The 25063-nt window shown below is 38.5% G+C and overlaps 1 protein-coding gene across 6 annotated transcripts in view; it reads right to left on the bottom strand.

Moving 5' to 3' along the window:
- GRAMD2B (GRAM domain containing 2B) overlaps window positions 1-25063 on the bottom strand; it is a 43746-nt gene that overhangs the window by 5789 nt on the left and 12894 nt on the right. For 5 of the 6 annotated variants that reach the window (XM_064642232.1, XM_064642233.1, XM_064642234.1 and 2 more), the window contains exons 2-12: window positions 12765-12887; window positions 9292-9379; window positions 8908-8974; window positions 7844-7947; window positions 4558-4653; window positions 3505-3576; window positions 3295-3375; window positions 2493-2604; window positions 1662-1784; window positions 1360-1447; window positions 795-896 (exon numbers count right to left, since the gene is read on the bottom strand). In XM_064642232.1, coding sequence (XP_064498302.1) covers window positions 795-896; window positions 1360-1447; window positions 1662-1784; window positions 2493-2604; window positions 3295-3375; window positions 3505-3576; window positions 4558-4653; window positions 7844-7947; window positions 8908-8974; window positions 9292-9379; window positions 12765-12887 — 1056 coding nt within the window. Of the gene's footprint in view, window positions 1-794; window positions 897-1359; window positions 1448-1661; window positions 1785-2492; window positions 2605-3294; window positions 3376-3504; window positions 3577-4557; window positions 4654-7843; window positions 7948-8907; window positions 8975-9291; window positions 9380-12764; window positions 12888-19796; window positions 25048-25063 lie in introns of those variants that run through there. The other variant, XM_064642235.1, reaches the window with a different exon arrangement.

Below are 25063 nucleotides of genomic sequence, written 5' to 3'. Positions count from 1 at the left end.
AGTATCCAGTTAACTGCCTTCTGTCCTACGACAGGTGCAAGAAGCCGACACAAGTTCTGGTGGCAAACTGCAGTGGAAAACACACGCCTCTCTACTGCCTCTCCATTTAATGTTTGCATATTTTCTATCTATGAAACATGGAGACAAAACAACAACAAAACAAACAAACAAACTAACCCCAGGGGAAGATGATAGCCAGGATTAGCTACAGGAAGGAACTATTCATGGAATGGTGGTTCCTTTCCCTATTTCCCCTTCAAATACACAAAGAACTGTTGTCCCTTGGTGTGTCTGGATTTTGGTTTGGTTTGGTTTTCTGCTGTAGGTTTTTTTACTTTAGCAAGATAGGATATCAGTTTCTAAAGAGAATATAGGCAGCCCAAAGCTTTAGAAAATGGTACACAAGCGAGATAGATGTACTGGCCCAAAGATTAAGCAGTACGTTCTATTATTTTAGACTAATCAAATGACATCAAGACTGAAGACAGAAGTTACACCATTTTCAAGGATTACTGCTCTGGAAAGGAGCTGCTCACTTCAGCAGTTTACAGTGAAGTTACCCACAGCTATCTGAAATATTCTCAAGACAGCAGTACACCATGATATATCACACTTGTACTAACAGTCTGAAACAAAAAGATGAGATTAGGCTAGATGAAAGAACTACAGAACACTAAAGGATCACATGGGCGCTACACTATTACAGTGGTTTTTGAAGAAAATAGATGAACACGAGAGAGACTTGAAAAAGACTTTAAACCCCCAGAGTGAGTGTTTTAAAGACTGTATCTTACTCCTTAATATGTGAATCAAAGGATGTGATGGACATAAGACGTTCCTCCAGGACACTGATTTTATATCTCATGTAGAAGGTAGAAAATATTAATATACAAACACTGCAAGAGAGAAGAATAAAGTACATCAGTTAAGGAAACTTTAGTAGTACCCGACAAATTTAATGTTAAAAGCCACTTAAATTGTTACATGTACATGTTCAATAATAAAGGTATCATTCTTAGAAACACTTCGGGAACACAATCACTGGCATTCAGACAGTTATGAAAGTCTCAGCCTTGAGTATGGCGTTTTAAGTGACATAAAAAATGAATTTGCAAGTACTTAAATACTGTAAACATTTCCTGAATCAAAAGACCCCCTGCATATAAAAGGCCAGTCCCAGCAGGCTTATATATATATATATATATATATATATATATATATACACTTCTGAAAAGTATAATATAAAGGCCACAATTCCCAATAATTTTCCTTTTTCCAGTGAAGCTTAGATTATATCAATTCTGTAAATGTAAGAAAATCCTAATATTTGGACAATCTTGGTATTAATTGCTAACTTACACAACTGCGTAAAACACAAGTACATGGTTCAGAGATAAGAGCTTCTGGGACTTCACTTTGTGGAAGAACCTGAAGGCTTCAGAATGGCCTGCAAGGAAAAGAACCAAATGTTACTTTGATTGGAGCAGACCACAGCATACAAACAGTGTTTTGAAGCATGCTAATACATGCTAATTAGCTAACAGCTAATACAAACAGAGGGAAAACCAAGACAGAGATCTTCCAAATTATGTGAACTGTCATAACTATGCAAACTTATCTCAGGTAACTCCAGCTGATGGAGTCTGCCCTTGATTCCATACCATTTCGAGGACTGTTTCGGGTTTTTCCATCAGGTCCACGTTTATTATGTGCATCTGAACGAACAGACTTGGTCTCAGTCTTGGAAACTTTCAAGTGAGTCTGTGTTTCCACGACATGATAATCTGTCAAAAGTAAGATTTTTAATAAAGTTGAAATATGAAGTCAAGGGAAATTGCTGGTAGTTTAAGTTAGTCAAGCAGTAGGGGAAGAGGATGATTTTAAAAGGTGCATTTCTGTCATTGGGTACAAAGCAGTTTTTTGTATCCTTGAAATAGTTTACATATGAATTCTGCATCAACACAAAATAAAAACAAGCATCTGGATTGAAAAGGGATAATGTATGTTGCCTATATATTTCCAAATCCTTTGAAAGATGGCCACTCATGAAGTAACATTCAGCATGGGCTACATAAAACAAGTACTGCTGTACTCATTTAACTTATATGTAGTGAGTTTCTACACAGCATTACTGCTAATTAGGTGAACAACTTGAGACAACAGCAGATTGCAAGCACCAGTGTTAAGTATTTTTCTTCTGTGTTTCAAAGCAGGAACAGCTCCTACATTGTATCTGTCCTAGTATGGGTAAGCAACTGGAAGCAGTAATGACAACTGAGATCTGCTGATGACCAAGTCACTGCCTGAATGTGGATTGCAAAGGGTAACGAAATAACAAAAATGCAGGTATTGGGGACTTAAGGAAGACCTCAAAAATCACATAATTCTCCAGGACTGTGGAGAATGTAGATTCCATATCAGAAGGGGATTACAGGAGCATAACTGAGAGCTAAGCCATACTCATTTTCTTGGGGCTCCATGATCCCACTCACCTTGGAAGCATTCCAGCTCTGGTGTCTGTGAGCCTGTGCTGCTGGACTCTTCCATCTCTTGTCTTCGCTGCTGTACTATTCCATCCAGATCAGAATAATCTTCATTGAAATCCTAATCGGGAGAAAAACATCACAAAAAGGCTCAGTCCTGTTCCAAATCTAAGCAATCTAATTTCCTTCAACCTCCCTCTGCAATTAGAACCAAAAACTAAAGCTTTAAAACTGTTTAACCAGGAATAATCTCTGACATCAAGATGCTGACATCAAGTTAGAAAAATAAGATCCATAAGATCACCAGAATTCAAGCCTCATCCCCTGCCTTTGTTTAAGTAAAGAAATTAAGTCTGTGTATAAAAGTCAGACTGCTAAGTTATACAAACTGGAGAGTCCAGGATGGGCATTACTAGACTTAGATTCTGGTCATCACATGAGTCTACACAGCTCTTTCATATGTCTGAACAAGCTTACAGAGGAAGGAGTGCTTGTAGAAACACTTTAGAAACTATTCATGGCAGATGATGAAGTAACTTTGAGTACAGTGAAACCTGACTGCAAAACAGAGATATGAAGAACATACAAACCTTGGGATAAATCCAAAGCACATGCATGTATATATACTGCATGTGATCAGCTCAAATGACACCTATGCTAATTGCTCCAAGTGTTTTCTAATGTTAAAAAATCATGGAGTTTGAGAAGTAGATGTCATGATTTCCATCAGTTTCCTTTCATAAGAGATTATAAATAGTACTTGCAATCAAAGATGCCATGCAATAAAAGAACAAACTTCTAAACCATTTACCAGGGGGAGGGTTGTAGGACGATCAACCCTGAAGCTGTTTTCTGCAGAAGAGGGATTTGGACTGTTGCCTACGCTTGTATCCTGAAAAAAAGCAGCAGTGTTAACAGGAAAACACTCGGAAACTACCTGGTATTTAACAGCAGAAAGGGAGTAATAAAGAACACAAAGCTACACACCCATTAGTACTTCCTCACTCCCACTAGTACTTACCTCAAGATGTCTACAGATAGATTTTAACAGCTTGTAGGTGGTATCTCTGGAGAGTAAGGAGACAAACATGTACTGAAAAACAGAAGTTCAACAATTGTTTGAGAAAAGGTACACACTACAAGCTTCCTTTTATTTAAATAAAACTGACAAGTGGTTTTGCAAATCAAGTACCTACTTTCAAGAACTTTAGTACAGCAGGAAAAACCTGCACTACTTCTAAATCTATGACTTGAGGTTAATCACAACAGGCACATAAAAGTTACCATGTTCTGCTGCAGGAACCAGAGCATAATCCAGATCTGTTCTTTCTTTTAAAAACACTTTCCACGCTGTGTTTTACCTACCCCTTAAAAAACCCCAAACAAATAAAATCCCAAATCCAAAACTTGCTTTTAGTGTACAGTCTCCTGTACCCACAAAATATTTGTGCAACGAAAGTTTGTTGGTTCTAAAGCTGCTTTTAGGCTAATCACACTTCCTACTGACTGATGCAATTATTATTCCTGAATATCACTGTAAGCAACTGGTTTTTGTGTGTCTAAGGTATGGCTGGTTAGGTAAGAGATACAAGTAAATGAAAGAAGACTGTCAGATCTGCCAAGGCAGGTAACCTTTGGTGCATGCACTTCCTGACCCAGCTGTTTCAGTTCCCTCTATGCTATGACAGCAATCTTGGAAAACAGGGAATGAAAGATTACAGAGAACAGGTGGCAAACAGAGATTCCGTGGTTCTTTTTTTATTTTGTCACCAAGTTCTACATAGCTTTGTTTACTGCAGATCCAAAGAAAAAAAGACAGAAAATTAGTAACAGGAAAAAAGTTGTCCTTGCCTGTCAAAAGAGAGGAGGCAGAAGAAGTTAGAATCATTCCCAAACAAACCAGATCCCTCAGGGTTCTGACTCTAAATGCCCACATGTGACCAATTCCCATAGCTGTTTAACTCGGTACTTTCCAGATGCCTTCATATTACTGCTGGTAAGTAAGGAGAAAGAAAAAGTAGAAAAAAAAGAAAGTGGGTAGGGTGCAATACCATTGCCCTCTACCAGTACTTACCCTATCTGTGACTGTCGCTATGATCAGGGCATTTGGCACAAGAAGGGCAGTTTTGGTTTTCTTCAGCAGTGTCACTGACAGCACAGGTATACTAATCTGAAACAAGATCGAAGCAGTGTTCGAATCCCAACATGTGCACACAAATCTGCAGTACAATCTTTCACAAGGGGCAGCCTACCAACTGTGATAAGCCAGGCCCTCTTAGAGATTTCTCCACTACATCCCTGATTACTATTATTTCATATGGAATAGGTGTGGTTCCAGATTATTACTATTTCTTAACTACTTTTGCTATTATGAAATGCTAATCCAGGCTTCTGCTTGTGTCTTCCTTTCCCGATCCCTTCTGGGTCTCACAAGACTATAGGCTTAGTTCACTGTAGATCTGCAGAACAACAAACCAGTCTTAGAGTTAGGCTTCTTTGTTTAGAAACCAAACATTTCAGAACACATCAGACAAAAGAAGCTTGTTGAAGAGTAAACACAAAAGTCTTCTCACCAGTTGCAGATCTCCAACAAGCAGGTGAGTAAACAGCTTGTCCTTCAGCAATATTGAAAGATCCAGTATCCACACACTCTCTGACTTAAACTGATTCCTGCGTGTGCCAACCAGGCTTGACTACATTTACATTGCAAAGTTCTCAATCTTCACTCCTGCTTTGTGTTTACATCCAACCCCATTAGCTTAATTAACATCTGCAATGTTTCAGAGGATTTCACTTTAGATATTCTGCATGGGCTTTTCTTGTAAAGCTCACGTTGCAAAGGAACAAATATCTGGTTTGATGCTCAGCTGAAAAGCTTAGAGACTTAGAGAGTTAGGCAAATATAATAATCCTGGATATACATGATTAAGATACAGATCCTGTTAAAAATTCCTTTGGCACAGACTTTCACAACTACCTGAGAAACTTGGAAACAAGGTTTAAAGTGTCTGTAGATTGTTCAAAGAGCAATCACAGAACTGAATTAAAAAGACATTACTAGAGAAGAATGAAGTTACTCTGTGCACAGCTTCCTGTTAACTTTTGTTCAGAACAGTAACACAAAATCATGAAATGAAAAATTGTTCCGGGTAACAAAAAATATATTATTGTATTAATAGGCTGGTTACGAGACTGCCAAATACTGTTTGAACAGAAATCCTGCTACAAGCTAGAAAAAACCCAGCTTACAAGTTTTCCATGTCAGTTCACAATTTACCTCCAAGAGCTTTGAATCAGAGATGATACTGCACGCTATTTTGATGGATAACATCACTGTAATCAGGACTAAAGTGTACTTCAGTGGGATTAAGCATTTACTTATTGCTTAATGTATTAGACTGAAAGGGTAAAACCACTGCTTTATCGCTACTTTATTCATATCTCAAGTAATAATTATTTCAGAATACAAGGTTAACCTGCAGGCAACTTGGAAAACAATTTAAAAATGTAAGATAATATTTAAATTCAAAAAAGGCTCAAGGCCAACATATAGCCAAATACGAGCTACCCAGAAAGAAAGTGATGTCTGTCAAAGACTATTCAGTCCTGCTGAAGCAATCTCTTATTTTTGAATACGCACAACTGTCTTCACTGTGTATTCAAAATTCCTGATTTGCATAGTTGTTCCCTGCACCAAAGCTTTCAATAAAAAAATTCTGCAGGTAGAATTAATGTAAAAAGTTTTATTAGAACATGTAGATCTGCTATTTCTCACAATAAACATTTTATCATGAGGCTTAAATTGTTTTACAAGTTCTAAGCAACAGAGGGTTTGCATCTTGGAGACTTTGTCAGTGTATCTGACTGCTAAGAATGTTCTTCTTCCTGTCAAGCTTTATTTCCTCCTCTCTCTCCCACTACATTAATTTTCATTGTATTAATGATTTTCCTGTTTTTTTGTCGATGGTATTCCTAAAAACTGGACAAAGCTCTAAGTAAACAATAAGGACTATCCCCTTCACTCTTAATTTTCCCCACACTGTTTTCTGAAAACAAGACCCAGAATTGAATATTTTGGAATCTTACTACAGTCACATTTACAATACTGTCTGTTCTATCTTATCTTGTGAAATGTTTCCACTTTTCATCATATATATATTTATGTATATATTCCTGCATTTGAAACCCTGTTGACAAAGATAATTTCCTAGTAATACATCACTGTTATTCTGCCTCTTTTTTTCTGGGTTTTTCTATTTTTCAGTACACTTCTACCATATTTTGTAAACATTTAGCTTAGCTTGAATTTAGAAAGCTATTCCACAGTTGGAATTAGTCACATTTGTTCATGCTGAATAGAAGGCTGTTAGTAAAGCAGCTTCAATTTTAATGGACAATGTGCTGTTAATAATTTTAAGTGTTCTTTAAAACTATTCCACCTTTTTAAAGCCCTTTCAAAGACAGATGTATTCTATCAAAATGGTTGACAGCAGAGAAATAAGGTAATCTCAACCCCTAAACTGACTTCAGCATCCAGTTCACTGGATCTAACCAGGAACTTTGTTCAGAGATGCACCTGAAAGAAAGAAGCCAAAGAAATCCTTCAAGTGAACTGAGCTGTTTTCCAATAAAAGCCAAAAAAAAGCAGGTTACGTAAACAAAATCACTCCAAAAGCTCCAGAGCCAGAACACAGATCTTTTTGCAAAGATCTGTGTTCTTTATTTTTATCTATATGCACATCATTACCACAGTGGGACCGAACCTTAGGTGGGTCACAAAGACTAAATTCTGATCTTCCGAACTGTTCACATCTCATTTCTGCTCTGCATACTAGGCTCACAGGTAAAAACCTTGCAAACTTGTTTTTCTTTCCCTGCTCTCTATTTATGCAGAATGGGAGTGATAGAAGAATGCTTCAAAGAGCTTTGCCACTCAAGTCAGAAGCCAGTTTTAGTTCTTCCTCTTTAACTGCCTTAAAATATGCTGATTCTTCTCCCCAGTTCCCTAACTATAGTCTTGGAGTCCTTAATACTTTTCAGCCTTCATTATTCCCCCTCCTCCTCTTTTACATACTTACCCCAAGAGAGACATTTTTGCAGTTTGTGCTACACAGGTTTCACAACACCCTCACTGCTGCTTGTCAGATCCTCTCCTTTCATCAGGCTTTTTTTCAGACAGAAAGTCCTAAAGCAAGAGACTCAATCTCTGATAAAGATAATAGTGTTCCAGCTCTAGAGTGAATTTTGGGCATCACTTCTAAATAGTGACTGTATTTAAAAAACTTAGAAATATTAGTATTCTAGTCTTGCATAATTGTTAAGAATAGTATTACTGTTCCATACATAAACATTTTACTAACCTTAGTGTCTTTACCAAAAACTTTGGAATGGAAGCAAATCCAGTTTTCAGAAAGGAATAACTTTCCTTGGTACAGAATTTCTTTCTGCAGAGCACAGGTAAAGCCTGAAACAAATAAATACTCTATAATCTTCAAGGTAATCACAACCCAAGCCAAGCCAATTCCGGTTTTGTTTTGTTCTTTTTTCAAAGCCATAATATATTTAGATTTATACCTTTGATAAACATTGTCAAACTTTGAAATTTTCAATGATTAACTGACACTGACAAGCTGAGAAGATGTCACAGCCCTAAGTTTAGGCTCAAAATATTTGAAGAATAATGACTGAAATGAATAGTAACATGCAACTGGTCTCTACAAGACAAAAATCCTTTCTGAGAGACTACCACCTAGCTTCCTATAAACTTTTTGACTAGCTTTTAGGTAACTATATTACTTAAATGTAAAGGGTTTAACGAAAGTTTTAGCTTTAAACTTCTAGCTCTATAGCAGTTGTCTAAACTAGATCACCAGAGGTAGAATCCACATAAAGTAATAGTGCTTTTACTGCACAGACATGAGCAAACCACTTCTCACTTGTGAACTGCCTTCTTTGTATTACTTTTAAGAAACATTTGTTATAAACGTCTATGTAGAATTCCCTTGTTGTAGGTACCACGGGCAACAGCACAATATTTAAATATTTGATGTCCTTTCTGTATTAGTGTTTTTAAGTATCAAAGCATCATCAACAGCAAAAACTCAAGATAATCACTTGACCAGTGCTGTCTCAGTAGTGCCTTTAGTAAGGAAGATTCAGTACCAAAAAATACTGCACTAGGCTACTCTGCTAAGTATTGCAAAGTGGGCTACTATTCCCAAACAAGCCCAAAATGCAAAGATTTAAGATCTGCAAGATTACATCAAAAAGGCCATTGCAGGTAGATGAAGGCCCTGAAGCTCTAGGCAGCTGGAGTTAAAGGTTTTTAAAATGTAGGTAGTTCCTCTTGTACAGCACCACAGTTGTTGGGTAACTACATTATCTAGGATCCACAGCCAACAATGACACAGGGATTAATACTTACTTTGTTTCAGTGGCTCATCAATGGGAACATCTAGAAACAGCTTATGAAAGTGTGCATTTGCCTTCAGCTAAAAAACAAAAAGCCCCACACCCAAAAGACACATACTTTATTAGACAGTCTGACAATCAAGTGACCTGCTCCACTTCCTGGCCTCCCCATACCTTCTCATTTTGCCCACTTGTTTTGCAATAAATCCTCATTTTTTTTTCTGTGTGGCTATTAACTCTATAATCTGCTTTACCCAGACTTTAACACACTGATGCAAAAGGAACCTATACCATTATACAACCATGAACTATAATATTGCTAAACAAAAGGCCTCTCATTGTAGTTATGTGTTTATTTTTAACATATGTAAACAAACAAGTAAATTCTCTGCCCTACCTGATTTGAGGCACGTTTTTTCCTTTCAATCTTGGAGTCACTCTTGATATCCATTGACAGGACTGGACTATCTGTGCTGCTCTTTGTCCTGAAGATTAAAAAAAGCATCTGGTATAAGCCTGGCCTCAGTTCATTAGTCTTTGTACGTTACCAACAGGATGTACTTTTCCATGAAACATATTAATCCTTTAAATAACTATTATCTAATTCATTAAGAATTACACAGAAATAAAGAGGAGTATATCTTATTCTTAAATTATGCCAGTTCTCCCTGAAAGTGGACTTTTAATTTAGAATAGATATTCTAAATTATTTACTTGTAAGAAAGTAAAAAAATTTCAAGACAATTTACAACTTAGTGAATTAGCTATTACAGTGTTTAGCTTCACATTAATTTGTTTCTTGGCAATATGTGAAATACTAATACTAAGCAGATTCCTTACTAATGCACGATGAAGTAAGATAAAACTTAGTAGTTGAAAGTGAAAGGTAGTGTGCAGAAAGCTATGAATGTGTATCACAGGAAGCGAGTTCATTTGAAAGTGCAACAGAGAAGAAACACATATGTACAAGTCAGAGGATGGCTATGAACTGTGTTGTGTAGCGTAATGACATCATTAAGATAACCAGCAATCCTAGAGGAGATTAAACGAAATTCTGAGTGCCAGTTGTATAGGAAGCTGTACCTGTACAGCTCTAGGCATTTATACTGGAAAACAAAAAAACTCATCATACAACTCTAGAGAAGAACAAGTACAGAGGAAAGCCTCTGTGGATGGCTGGGAAAATAAGTTTTGTCTGTTTTATAAAGGAGGAATTAATGGCCTGGACTGTTCAGAAAAACAGAGAGGTTCAATAATTGTTTCATAAATCAGGAAGAGAACATTACCTCTGAGAGCTATTTAGCACAGAACAAATGCATATCAACACACTATAAAAACCAGGCAGCTCTTTTTCAGATGCCTTCAGTTACAGATTGAAGAGCAGAAGTAAAAGCACATCACAGGATTCTTATACTGAATGACCTGAAGAACATGCTGTGCTAAATGGGGAACACATTACAATGTGGAACACATACAATGGGGAAAGAAAGGTGCTCGTAAAGTTACGGAGAAGATTATTCTGGGAGGTGTTGCAAAACACCTGAAAGACAACGCAGTTTTTCATCAAAGCCAGCACGGCTGCAAGAGAGGAAATTCCTGCTTATCAAACCTGACTTCCTTTTATGACAAGGTAACTCACATAGATGATCAAGGGAAGCCAGCTGACGTAATCTTTTTGGATTTCCATAAAGCTTTCAACACTGTCTCTCACAGGATCCTTCTGGACAAAATGCCCAGCACAGAGCTGGATACACGCATCATGTGGGGGGTGAGCAATTGGCTCACGGGTCAAGCACAGAGGGTAACAGTTAACAGGGTAACATCAGACTGGTGACCTGTCACTGGTGGGGTTCCACAGGGCCCCATCTTGGGCCCTGTGCTATTCAACAACTTCATAAATGACTTGGATGCAGGACTGGAAGGGATACTAAGCAAGTTTGCAGATGAGACAAAACTCAGAGAAGCTGTTGACTCCCTCGAAGGCAGGGAGGCCCTTCAGAGAGACCTCGACAAATCAGAGGACTGGGCCATCACCAACTGTATGAAGGTCAACAAGGGAAAGTGTCAGATTCTGCACCTGAGGTGGGGCAACACTGGGTGTACAGAAAGACTGGGGAATGAGATGCTGGAAGGCAGTGCCATTGAAAGGGATCTGGGGGTCCTGGTCGACGGCAAGTTGAATCTGAGTCAGCAGTGCCCTGGTAGCCAAGAGGGCCAACCCTGTCCTGGGGGGGCATCAGGCAAAGCATCACCAGCCAGTCAAAGGAGAGGATTGTCCCGCTCTGCTCTGCACTGGGGCGGCCTCACCTTGAATATTGTGTGCAGTTTTGGGCACCACAGTATAAGAAAGATATTAAGCTATTAGAGAGTGTCCAAATGACGACAATGAAGATTGTGAAGGGCCTTGAGGGGAAGCCATATGAGAAGTGGCTGCGATCACTTGGTTTGTTCAGTCTGGAGGAGACTGAGGGGAAACCTCACTGCAGTCTTGTAAGGGGAAGAGGATGGGCAGGCACTGATCTCTTCTCTGTCGTGAGCAGTGATAGGACTTGAGAGAATGGCCTAAGTTGTGTCAGGGGAAGTTTAGCTTGGATATTAGAAAAAGATTTTTCACCCAGGTTGGGCACTGGAACAGGCTCCCCCGGGAAGTAGTCACAGCACCAAGCCTGACAGCATTCAAGAAGCATTTGGACAGTGCTCTCTGGTACATGGTGTGATTCTTGGGAACGGTTCTGTGAAGGGCCAGAAGTTGGATTCAGTGATCCTTGTGGGTCCCTTCCAAATCAGCATATTCTGTGACTCTGTGAGAAGTTTCTATTACTGCATCATATCCTGCATAACAAGTCTTCTTTACTTGCCTAAACTTGAGAGGTTCAGAAATAACAATAAAATCTCTAAGGGCGAGAGGAACAGAAACCCTAAGTAGAGAGACGCAGCTGGAGATGCAGCTGGAAAGAGATCGTATAGTAGGACTGACTTAGATAAGAGGGGAAGTGGCTGCATTATCTCAGGTGGTTCCTCAGAGAAGAAAACACTGAAATACATGTGCACATGTATTTCTGTGCTTATCTAAAGCACAAGTTGCAAAAAACTCATGCCTACCCCTCACCAAACACAATCAATTACATTACGAGAGGTAACACTAGAAAGACTTGGGGGAAAAAAAAGTAATGACATATTCCTTCAAATACCTTTTCCTGAAATTAAGTGATGTCTTTTAAATATTTGCCTTGTGATCAAATCCACAGTGTCAGGTTGACCACTGACTTTTGAATTCACCAGTCAGTGAATTTCAAAGTGAAAAGGATGCAAAAGCTGTGTGCAAACCATTCAAGCGGGATTTTAGTATTACTTAGTTTTCTTTTAGAAGAGTTTAAAATGCATTCCAGTTCTCCAACAAAGTAATAATGACTGTTTCTGTGGAGACATTAAAATAATCTATTGCAATATAGAACTGAGAATCTAAAATGAAAACTTATGTCATAGTTTTACCATGGACAATCAATATTCCAGCATGAAAGTGTTCTGGAAACAGGCCAGGACTCAAACTGCAGCTTAGTTTGACTGCCTGTCAAATTGATTGTGAAAGGGATGTAACTAGCAATGGCAACAAACAGTGCAATGTATTTTTTCCTAGAACAGGGAAAATAAGCCAGCTCAAAGATTAAATTCCCACTATTCTGACTGCTTGTGTTGGGTAACAGAGCAACCCTGGAAAGTGGGGCTGACTCCTGTTTATTTGCACAGTGTGCAACCTAACCCACAAGTAGGATGTCTGATAAATATTGCTAGTCAGTCTAGCTTTTTTAATGGGTTGTAACCATTCTAATAATTTGACCAGAGGAAAAGTGACAGTATTTCTGACATTACCTAGCAACATCAACTTTTTTCCGATCATCAAAATACTCCATTTCACTGGAGGGGGTCTGCAGCAACACAGTAGGCAGTTTTCCTGCCTTTCTCTTTTCATCTGTTCCATTTTCTCCATCTGAACTGCAGAGGGAAAAATAAACAAATAATTAGAAATCCAGATAGCGATGTGTATTGCAGGATTCATAGTGATGTCAAATGCCACTGCAACATATTGGCAATACAGCACATAATAAAGAACAAAATTATGACATATCTTTTAGATTAAGGTCCTGAAAAGTCTTCATCTACTGACTTGACTGTATTATGCATCTGAACAGTATTCTTAGCTCCAGTACTAGAATTTCAGCAAGAGTGGAAAACTGAAATACTGCCATGGATATTTCAGTGCTCATAAAATTTGTAGCTCTACTTTCTGTTCCAAAGAGTATGCCTCGTTTAGGAAAAACGCATTCCATGTTCGGTACTTAGACTCAGATGACTAATGGAAATTAACTTGATCGGCAAGCTGGGAGAAAAACATCCTGCATGACAGTATCTAGTGCTTAGCAGATTATTTGTGGTTCAATGTTGCAAGAGGAAGATGGGTCCTATTTTGCCTTTAACTTACCTCTTCTGTGAGAGTGCACATGCAGAATTTTTACAATAAAGGTTCCCCTACAAGTACAAAAAGCACTGGTTTTATTTTACAAAAGCAGCACTGCCACCACAGTGCATTGTCTTTTCACATCACATATCACTGCCTCGGAAATATATGTTAAGGAACTAGAGTCTGAAGGCTGAGAGAGGTGCCATCAGAGACTCTCCCTGGCTTCCCTTTTCATAATTTTCTAATAAACTATTAACTCAGAAAATTTAGATTGAAAAAACTGTCATTAATAACTGGGTCTGAAGAATGACAATACTTTAAAGTGACATGACAAATATATACAAATATCTGCCTGTGGAAACCTGACACCTCAGAAAGACTCAAGCATGCTCTTAGTATGAAAGAACAAAACCAAACTATGTTGCCCACTAATTAAATGCCTGGCTTGAATGACCCCATTTACAGAGGTTTTCCATTAAAATGTTTAATTTCTGTCATTTTACAGCAACACCACAGCCATCACATGACAATGTCTTTACTACAAACAGTTTCTTTTCCTACTAAGACAAAAGTTTTGCTAACAGAGGTTCTCAGACTGATTTAATCTATGCCCCAAATCCTTGGGCTCCAAGGGCAGCCAGAGAATACCAGACGTGAGTGGGATAAGGAACAGGATGAGGCAAAATCATCAGCTTCAGTCACACATGTATTTCAAAAGAGCAGCTCAGCATGGAAACTCCCAAGTGAATAGGACTACATAACACAGCAGTGGTTTTAAGATGTAGTTGCTTGAGCTTGAAGCCTGACTGGTGCCCATCATTGCCTTGGGCAGCCTGCTACTCTTACCTGGCAATGCAACTGATTCAGGTGGCCTGTCTCACACCTCTGTATTAAAAAAAACTTTCAAAAAAACCTATAACACAGGTTTTAGTGTTTACTTACACCTGTCAGCATGGTTAGACACTTTGCTACTCTTAAATACTTTTTTTTACTTATTACTCTTATTCCTTTTCCCTCATCCATAAATGAATCCCTGCTTCACAGGTAAACCTATGAGCCTGTTCTATCCTATCTGTCTTCCCCACTGACTTCTACTATTCCTGAATCTCTACTGTCTGAACTCATTCCATCTAGCTCCTTTCAGATGGCAGAGAGTTTGGGTATCTCAACATGTCAGTCCTACTGACAGCTGTGTTTGGAAATGCTGAGCTAACTCACACCAGTCTGGTCACCTCTCTAAGACTGTCTTCTGCAGCTGAGAACAGTGACAACGTACCCAAACACAGATGTGAGGAGACTCACCCATGTAACATGTGCCAACGGCAGTAGCAGTTGGCTGTATTCTACTATCTGACATGGTTTCACTATGTCTATCCTTCACCCTAACTCCTATATGCTTTCTTCTCATAGTGAAAATCTACCTAAGGATTTGTCCTTACACTTCTGATAACTATAGCTTCACACAGCACTTAGTAGGTGGTTCTTAAGTATCAGAAGAATTTTAGCTGACCTTCCGGAGAAGATAATTTCTTCCTAAATCTTCCTTTCCTTTTCTAAAACCAGTAAAATATTGTTTATCTAGTCACAAGTAATTTAAAGCAATTCTTACATTTTTATGCGTGAGTCAGTATTCATAAATGCTTTGTAAAAAGAGCATAAAGGTCAGGAATCCATAAAAAAAATTAGATAAAGAGCATTTAAGAAACAAGTGACGCTAACTACAACTGTTAGTGGTAGCTGCACCTAAACAAACTGTATTTGCAAATATCAGGGCAAAGAAAAAAGACTTAGAGACATCAGGATTGTTGATACGAAAATAAAAGTTTCTCAAATTGAACATATATTGTACATTTGGTACTACTAGCAAACCCACTCAAAATAACATCTAAAAGAAAAAAAAGAGAAAAGTTGTCTCTAGTTTCTAAATAAAGAACAGTTGTCACAAGGAACATTTTCAAAGCCAAGGCCTATACTTACTACGGGATCATACATTGTATCCAAGCAAGTTATTATAAACATTAGTTGTGTTTAAGGGAAAGTGCTACGAAATCCATAAACCAAGGCAGTGGACTAAGTTTCATTCTAATGAAGTTCAAAAATACATTATTCATCAATATATTTTAAAAGTCAGAGGAAGTTCCTCTCTTCCGATCTGAATAGTTTCTGTGAAACAAAAACTTGCTGGCAGATGTGCATAAAGTTCTTTATACTGCATAAAATTTTCTGAACTTCAAAAGGTTTTCTTGTTTGGCATTAATCTTCTCCTAGACCAGAAAAATTCAAATTCCCTATGAATGTTATAATGTACCATATTAATGGGATTTTTTCCTAGAGAAAAAAAATTAAACACATTAATCTAAAATATAAACTTTTCCCTGTTCCTTTCTAAACCAGTTTGAGTAAAAAGCACTGAACAAAAATAATAGGCCGCAGTTTGGAAAGTGAGCCTTAATAAACAACAGTTGTCTTTGACAACCCAGTACAGAACCAGACACAAACACTTCTCAGGCATACATAAAATACCAAAAATTCCAGAACTGTACGGTGGTTACTGTCTTTAATTCCCTGCAACCACACAAATCCTTCTACAAAGCTTTCTCAGGACACCACTTGGTCTACCTGATAAAAGGTCTAAAAGTTCAGAAGTGACAATAAGTTGTGACAAACCAGACCCCTGGTCCACAAATTACAGATCAGTTTCGCAGGAGGAGAAAGGTCTGTTGAATAACCAGAGAAGTTAGCTACAACTTCAATTTTTTGTAAAACTGGAGCCAAACCGGAATTTCCCTAAGGTTTAAAGCTGACTCAGAGTTGGTGCAACTTTCCTTCTGTGGATGTAGCATACGTATCAATCATCAAGTTACCTTAGAAGCCCTGTTGTTCTGCTTTGTTTCTTTCATACAAAAAGTATTAATTTTGCAACAGCAGTTAGACTGCTATATTACTGCAAATGATCAACCAGCAGTGTGAATTGATTTCTCCCCTACTGCCCACAACCATGCTTGTACACCATGGGTGAAAATATCCATCACAAAGAAATTCTGTATCCCTTAGTTGTGTTGGATTTACTTGGCAGACCAAAAGGATTTGACAAAGGAATCAAAGCAGTGTAAAAGGTCCAAATGCTAAGAGATAGTGTTATTTAAGCTATTCTTACTCCCTGACACTGATCTCTAATCAGAAACTAAAAGCCAAAGGAAGAGACTCCAAATATTTAAGGATCCCAAACCATGGAATCTTCTGAAGGAAGTGTTGCCGTGGAATTTTGGTGCTGCAAAAATCTTCAGAGCAGTTAATTAGGGGTGAGACAAGAAAGGGTTTATTTTGCCAAGGCTAAGATGTTACAAGAGGCACACCGGCAGTGCCCGAGAGGTTACATTTTATAATACCATCCATCCAATCCCAGATGTGTCCACCCTGTGGCCTTTACTCTGGTCCGCCCCGGGTCCACCCCCTGAAAATGGGTCTGGGGTGCATTTCGGGACCCCCTGTTCATCCCACCTTCCTCTTCATCAGAGCACAAAGGGTACATAATTACCTAATTCTTGACCGTATTCTGTGGTTTAGGCCCTGATACGCTGTTCTGCCAACAATCTAGGCCCTGCCTTGACAAAAGACTAAACATTTCTGCTATATTCCGGTGTAGGATTGATATAGGGAGCATGGAATGGGGTAAGAGGGTTAAGGAATGTGTAAACTAAGGGTGCTAGAGAGAAAGGGAAAGGGACAAAGGGGGGGGGGGGTTGCTGCTTTTAAAATATACTTATAAAACTTACAAGTCTTACAAATATTAGAAAAATAAAAAACACTAAGGGCTTAAGGCATCAGAAGGAATCCATAAGGACCATTGAATCCAACCCTTAGCCCTGCACAGGACCATTGACAAGAATCACACCATGTGCCTGAGAGTATCATTCAAATGCTTCCTGAACTCTGTCAGGCTTGGTACTGTGACCACTTCCCTGAGGAGCCTGTTCCAGCGCCCAACCACCCTCTGGGTGAAGAACATTTTTCTAATATCCAACATAAACCCCTCCTGACACAACTTCAGGCCATTCCCTCAGGTCCTGTCACTGGTCACCACACAGAAGAGATCAGTGTCTACTCATCCTCTTCCCCTCACAAGAAAGTTGTAGACTGTGATCAAGATGACAGACTAGGGCAGGCTTTGGAAACAGAGGAGAATGAGCAGGATGAAGAGATCTATCTAAGCAGTAATCCAGGAGACATAACCGAAAACACACTTCAAGCAGAGGAGACTGGAAGAGGGTATGATGAAACGTACCAGTGCTTGAAAGGACACTCTGCTAAGCACACTGCAGGTCAGAGGTCTCCTCCTAGACACTGACTTTCCTATCACATTGTAGAGGAGCAATCATCTCAAATTACCTTGTACTAGGACTAAAGTCTTAAGTCTTCTTTCAGAAGATATCATTCCACTAAACATCTTTTCTACGCCACACCAGTCTGAACAAATTTTTTTTTGCATGTGTAATTAGATTCTGGAGTGCTTTATCTGATGAGCTTGCTTTCATACTATAAACAATTCCATTACTTCACACCTGGACTGAAGAAAATACTTTCCACAGTAAACTCTCCTGCTGTCCTCTTAGAGCATAGTGGTCTCCCTACTGGAAAAACTAACAGAAGTGCACAAGCTGAGGACTTAGGTGTTGTCTGTTTTGTCTGTTTGTACAGTCTGGTCACTCGAAGCAAAATGCCTCCTGTAGCTCTGTAGCCATGGTCCAGTGTTAGGCGGCACACAGCACTGTTTATGTGAGAAAAGACATCTCCTGAAAACAAGCCCTCGAAATAATGTCATGATTTAATCTAAGACCAAGTACCACTTTTACCATGTAAATGGAAAGTCAAACACTGACTATCACTGACACCACTAAACTATCAAAAAAGGCAGAAAATTACCTACAGCTACCCTAATCACACAGGACCAGAGAGCTGCTTAACAGCTGCTATAACAGATGGCCATAATGTATCAATTTGGTATTTATATCATTCCATATACTTAGGACACAGCTTATACTTAAGGCTGAAGTCTGAAGGAAGTTAAACAGCTGATTCTGAAGTACAGTATTTTGTTTGTCTTTTGTATACCAAACAAACAGCCAGCAGATGTATTTATACCAAATACAGAGAGCAGCAAAGCATTAATGTGTGTGGAGATGTAAAACCCTGCATGAAGGGTTTGTTAATATGAATAGGTATGAACCAGACTGAGATTTAACTACCTCAGGTTGTTCAAGAAGCAGGTTAATTCTCTTCTCATGAGATCAGTCAAACACAGCACAATGGAGGCAGAGTTACACAGCTGCACATTAAGTGTATAAAACAGGCATATGAATGGGCAAACATGCATACACACCATGTGTTTCCGTATGCATTTCTAGGATGAAACATGTCTGCAGGCACAGCTGGAATCTTGATTTCAGACGCCACCAAAACAGGAACGAACCCAAATGTTAGGGATGACCTTAAACTCTGAATCTAATTTTATACATGAAGGTAATTAATTTCAGAAATACTTGCTGTGCTTTGTTCCACGCCTCTCTCTTGGAACACAATTACTCACTTGTGAGTAGTTTTGTATATCTGTGTTGCTATATCTTTATTAAAAACATGAATGAAATTTTTGAGTTAATACTGAAGAGAAACCCCTCTAACACTTTTAAAGACAGAGGAAGTCAGGTTTTTCTCCCCAACTGAATAGACATTTCACATAATAACTAGATCAAGTTTCACACTGCCTTACCACTTGGACATCAGCAAGATCACTGTGACACTGCGGACGTCATTAGCAAGTATGTAAATTCTCTGCTCTAAATACCATCTATTATTAACTGTCTGTATTCCCTGTCTAATCAAAACCAGACTGGTATCAAGTTCCATAGAAAAAAAACCAAACACAAACCAGAAGAATTCCCTGTGCTCTGAAACAAGAGACACTATAACAAGATATTTTATTAAGTTAACACTAGAACAGGAACACAAGCCATTTAGCTCTCTTGTCTTTTCATGAGTTTCCGTTTCATATATCCACTCCAAAAAGCAAGAGCCCTCTCATATGTATCTTCACTCAACTCCACACATTCCCACGATGCAGTTTTCATGGGAGTTTCAATAGGTTGGCCAACAACTATTTATACGAACAAAAGCACAGACAAACCTAGCACACAACACAAATTTTCCGGGTGTAGAAAAGAGGGCAAAGGCACTTAAGTGCCTGGTCTACCAATTGTTCTATACCAAATCCAACAAAAAAGACAAATACTATACCTATATACAATTCATATGTTCAATACATCTATCAACCAGAGCTGCTCCTTAAGTCAGGCAGAAACACCACAAATCTCCGTGAAAAAACACAAGCATCTTTGCAAACGAGGCGTGATCATAAGAGCATACGCATAAAGGTTTGGCCTCATTACCTGAAGCTACATCTCTGGTATTTGGAGGAAGAACTCCAGAACAACATGACTCCACATGAGGCATGTTTTTCTGCCAGTTTTCCAGCATTAATTGTGCTTTCAAAAAAAAATTAAGCAGTTACATCAGACTGAAATAGGATTAAGAAAAAAAAAAAGACATCAGCAATTATATTAGCAATTGTTATTAAGAATGCAGAACAGTCAGAAATGAAAGCAGAGTCTGAGAGCAATCTTACCAACACTTTATTTCCATTCTCTGCTTATAAAAAGTGAAGCTGCCATGAATCACTTGACCAGCAATGTCTGTGTTATGGCACTTCGAGAAATAACGACTTACTATGCAGTACATAATGTACACAAGAAAAAATAATTTTGGTTCTTATAATAGGTTATACACAAAGAAAAGGATGCTGACCAGGCAGCAGTTTTGTTGAGAACTGGCATTGATAACAGATAATCCATAATCATTAATAAGATTTCCCTGTTTCAAGTGTAAAGTGTATTAAAGATAGATTCTGCTTCTACATATCTATCTACCTTTTTTGTAAGGTTCCCCAGCAAGAACAGTGCACAACAAGGCCAAATGAAAAACATTAACTGAGATGAAAATGAACATCTGTGTCTATCCACCCTATTTCATCACACCTTCCTTGTTTAAAATGGAACAGTAAATGAGGAGACAAAATTTGAAGTTTCAAGGAATATTCGAGTACATTTTTATGTTTCATCAAGGACAGATGTGAACTAAAGTAAAATCAGTGTTGGAGGCTCACTGTTCACCAAGGATCTGGCAATGCTGAATTTCCCATTATTGTATTTGCAAACTATGATTTTTCTTACAGACCTGCCTAGGTGTTCATGGGAAAGCCCAGGACAATGTAGATAATCTAATACAAAAGCTACTGTTTCACAGTAAGAAATACTAGCTCCCAACAATAAGTCTAACCAACACTAATTGCAACAGTGCCTTTGACAGTGACACTGAACATAACAAACCATTTTCCTTCCAAAGTCTTGGAAAAAGACAGCCTTATTAGAATCAGATGTGACATGTGGTGGCCAGATTGCTGCTAAGGCCAGCTGAACTTTATTTTCTGTGTCACTAGGACAATGAGCCTGGATGCTCTGAAAGCCTCCTTCTTCAATATAAACTTTTCCACTGGCCACACACTGTCCTTCATGGCAAAACACACTCTCTCCTATGCTGGCCATAGCATGCTTACATGTATTTTAAAATTGCATAAAAACAAGTAGGTATATATATAATTACGTTATTTACTGAACTTTTGTATTATAACCTTCCTTCTCGTCCAGAAAAAGGCTGAAAAACCTAAGTGGTTTTTTTTGAACTAGTGCAGCACAGATGGCAGCTACAAAAGCACCATCAAGTCTTTTGTCTAGGTGGTCTATCCCAGAGGGCTAAACTGAGGCACCTGCAGGAATGGGTCTTTGTAGAAGACATGCCTAGGTATGGCTGGTTTTATATCGGATATACAGACCTGCTGTTTTATAGTCAGGTAATGAGAAGGCTTCTCCATTCTATCCACAGAGGATGAAGGCTTCAGTCTGCCTCTACATTCCCTACTCTGCTGAAATTCCCTGCTGCCTATCTGCAGTCTGCATATTATTTCCTGCCACTCTTTCTGGAACTTTATTAACCTCCCTAACCTTAGTGTGCTATTTTTCAAGGACAGAGGCAGAATACAGTCAGTGCCAGGTAGAAGTTTAGTTAAAGGAAGTGAATACTTCAGTACAGCACTGAAGCTCAGTTACCAGAGAACTAAGAAAAGGCAACTTTGTTCTCCTTGTACATACCCCTACAACCCCTTTTATTCAACTGTCCCACCTCCCAGTACTTGATTCTATTGCTGTAATGATCATCCCAGATGTTATGCCATTTTACAAAGCTGAGACAAGGACCCTACACAGTGGGTGGGCCAGAAGCAGTTGCCCAGGTCCTCTTGGAATCTTCTACTCCCCCCCGCACTACCTGGAAGGAAAAACAAGTGTTCTAAATACTTGTACATAATTATAGCCTTCTGGAAAGAAAATATAATCTCTAATTTTGGGGTAGTTCAGAGATCCTCTAGATAAAGCAAGAAGTTTCTCCTCAAGGAAAAAGTGAAGAATCAGGGAAACACTTGTCCTACCATACTCCTATTATCTGTAGTGAAATTAATTCCATGATGACAACATTTGAAGAGGCTTTTGCTAGCCGGAATTCAGAATGGCACCTACGAATTTCAGTTAAAATAATTACTGAAAAAGAGGTCTGTAAAGAACATTAGAACAAACGCAAGATCTCTATGGTATAAGAGTAATACAAGTCTAAAAAGATTAATTTACAAGGATATATATGGACTTGACAACAGCTATGTACAGAGCAAGAAGATCATTAACCCCAGCAGTGGTATCGTTAGATAAGCACATATTTTCTAACCACATGACTGCAACATTTATGGAGATAGTGGTATGAAGACAATACTCTGATACTATGTTTATGCATCACCTGTCAAATACCAGCAATAAATCCTGCTGCCCGAAGCTTATCTGTAGTTGCCTAACAAGCATTTCTCACAGACTGCATATAACCAGTAAATGCAGCACATTTGGGAATATTTCAGGTTAGCCACATGAGACAACTGGGTAGAAAGAAAACATTGTTCAGATGCATATCATGCATTTACACATGGAACAATTATTTTTAAAAAGCTGCTTTTATAACTTAAGCATGCACATAAAGTGAAAAAAGTAAGAACGACAGGGGGAAGAAAGGAAAAAATAGAAGGCATTAAAAAACATCATCATGAACAAATGGAGGTTACCTAGGTTGAAAACCTTTCCTGTGACACCTCAAGTTTAAATGTTTCATCTGCAAGCCTATCCTTCTTTTCAGATCATATGCTACAATTTTTGCTATAAAAATAAGAACCACCGGGGAAAAATTAAAAAATATGATACTTAATAGACATTAATATCTTCATCCACTGAAAGTACACACCTACACCTTTTGCCCTTTGCAAAAAAAACAGTAGAAGTTTGGCTGCTGGAAAGAAGTTCACCTGGATCAAAGCTGAAATAAAACTTTGAATCAGTAATAAATAATCTCCCCTTTCTGCTCTGCATTTTGTATTTCGCTGAAGTAAGAGACTTCAAGAAAAAAAATAATTCGTGAATAGCAATTATGCACAGGTCAGCCAATTTTCTTTTAACTTATCAACTGATAAACAGTTATTAGGAAACATCTGTTACAGCAGAATAATATTTCATACAAACAAACCATAAAAATCACATTCGCTCTTTGTCCAGAAGCACACAATTTGCTTGCAAGCATTTTCCACTGCTTTCAGTAGCATATTTTCCCCAGTATATGCAAAGTATTTTTGCTCCAAAAGGAAAAAAAAAAAATCTAAAACCTTCCATACCTTTCAGACTGTCAAGGCCCAGCCTTTTAATTTCTTTAAGTTACACTCAGTAACTGGACATTATGCTGTAACCGTAAGGGGATAGAATGTGCCACAATATTAGCTGTATTTTACCATGCAGGAACTCATCACATCACATCAATACAGAGAGACTGAACTGTACCACAACAAATACCATCTGTGGCACCGGAAAGTGCTATAGTGACTTCAGAAGAAGCAAGTATGGGTGAAAGCACAGTGATGCTGACATGGAATATGAATTGCTTGCTACTACACTTCTGCCATTTCTCCTTCATGTGCCACACTCTTGTTTTCAATGCTAAAATATCTGTTCCACCAGCTGTCTCTGCAGCAGGGCTGACAGCTCCTAAGGCATGTCCAGTGCCACCACAAATACAACACATCCCACTTGCAGGTCAGAAAACTGAATCTCCTCTAAATACAAGGGTTAACTCCTTTTTGGTCTGAGGCCACAGCAGGATGTAATGGTCAAGAATCACCACTCGGAAGGTTTTTTCTGTCCAGAAATTTTTTATTTGCTTGGGAGGAACTCCATGTAATGAGAAACTTTTGGAACATCACTGCTTTGGGTCTGCATAACAACAGTGCCCACCTTACACACAGTGTTACCTCTGTGGTCATAAAACTCACATAGATCTACTGCAAACTTTGTAAATATATAATTATCACTAAACATGTCAGAGAAGCCCATTTTCTAAATCAGTATGAACGTACTTAACTCTTTTTGTATAATGTCCCTGAATCACTGCCAGATAAACAGAAACTTCACAGTTTCTAAGCCTGAAATAATTAAGAACAACTAATTGAACAACAAAAAAAACCAACCCAAAATACTTCTACAGCTTCAATCTTTCAGAAGCACCTATCCTCCAGTGACATCTTTATGATAGCAGCAGAAGCATATCAAGCTTCAAGTCCATCTCTAAACTGAACAACATTTTAAGTGTATCTCCAGGAAGTATGGTTATTGTACACACACACTCTACACACATATCTCTGTCTCCTGAGCTTTGGAAAACACAAAAAGATTCCATAACCCTCTATAACTGTGCTAGCGCTTTTTTTTCAAATAGAGGTCAGCATGAGCTCTGTTGGTTGTATATTTTTCCCTGGAAGTACATGAAGGGAATGAAACTCCACCATATCCACACACACTTATGCACAACATTTCTAAAAACAAATCTTCAATGATTCAACTTCTGGAAAGCTCACTTCTTGCTGAATCAAAACTATGATTCTCCTCTTCTTCAGCTGAACAATCCCCCGTACAACTTCTCATTAGTCAAATCAAAGTTACTTGGCTTGTGAGCTAACTCACAGTTACATGAATACAACAGGTTCTCAGAAGGATCCAGATACCAGTTAAATAGGACTGGCAAACAAATTTCAACTCTGTTTCCAGCCAGCAAACGCTTCAACAGTTTTCCAGTCTAAGACAAAGCATTTCAAGTTTTTTTGCCTACCCCTGGTCTTTTCAGCCTCCTGACGCCCAGGCTAGTATTGCTGAAGATTGTAGCCTACAGCGTAACAGACCTCCCAGCTTTCCCCTGCATCACACCTACTGAACAGCAAGAATTGACAGCTAAAAAAATGTCATAATGTCATAGCAAGTGAGACTTCTCCATTTATCACACTGGTTAAGACTGACCTTGCTTCTAAAACTGTAGCTGATTCAGGACTGAAAGATTAAACTTCTGGGGTCAAAACAGACAGTCAGTTCGTCAGCTGGTGAACATGCACTGTCTCTGAGATCAAGCTTTCTATGCCCTGTCTTGGGCTCCTAGTTCTGTTCTCAAAAGAAAACTCATACAGATCTTGCAT

The sequence above is a fragment of the Pseudopipra pipra genome, chromosome Z, assembly GCF_036250125.1.
Source record: "Pseudopipra pipra isolate bDixPip1 chromosome Z, bDixPip1.hap1, whole genome shotgun sequence".
Lineage (NCBI taxonomy): Eukaryota > Metazoa > Chordata > Aves > Passeriformes > Pipridae > Pseudopipra > Pseudopipra pipra.
Note: the sequence above shows the minus strand (reverse complement) of the source record. Positions and strands in the feature narration are given on the sequence as shown.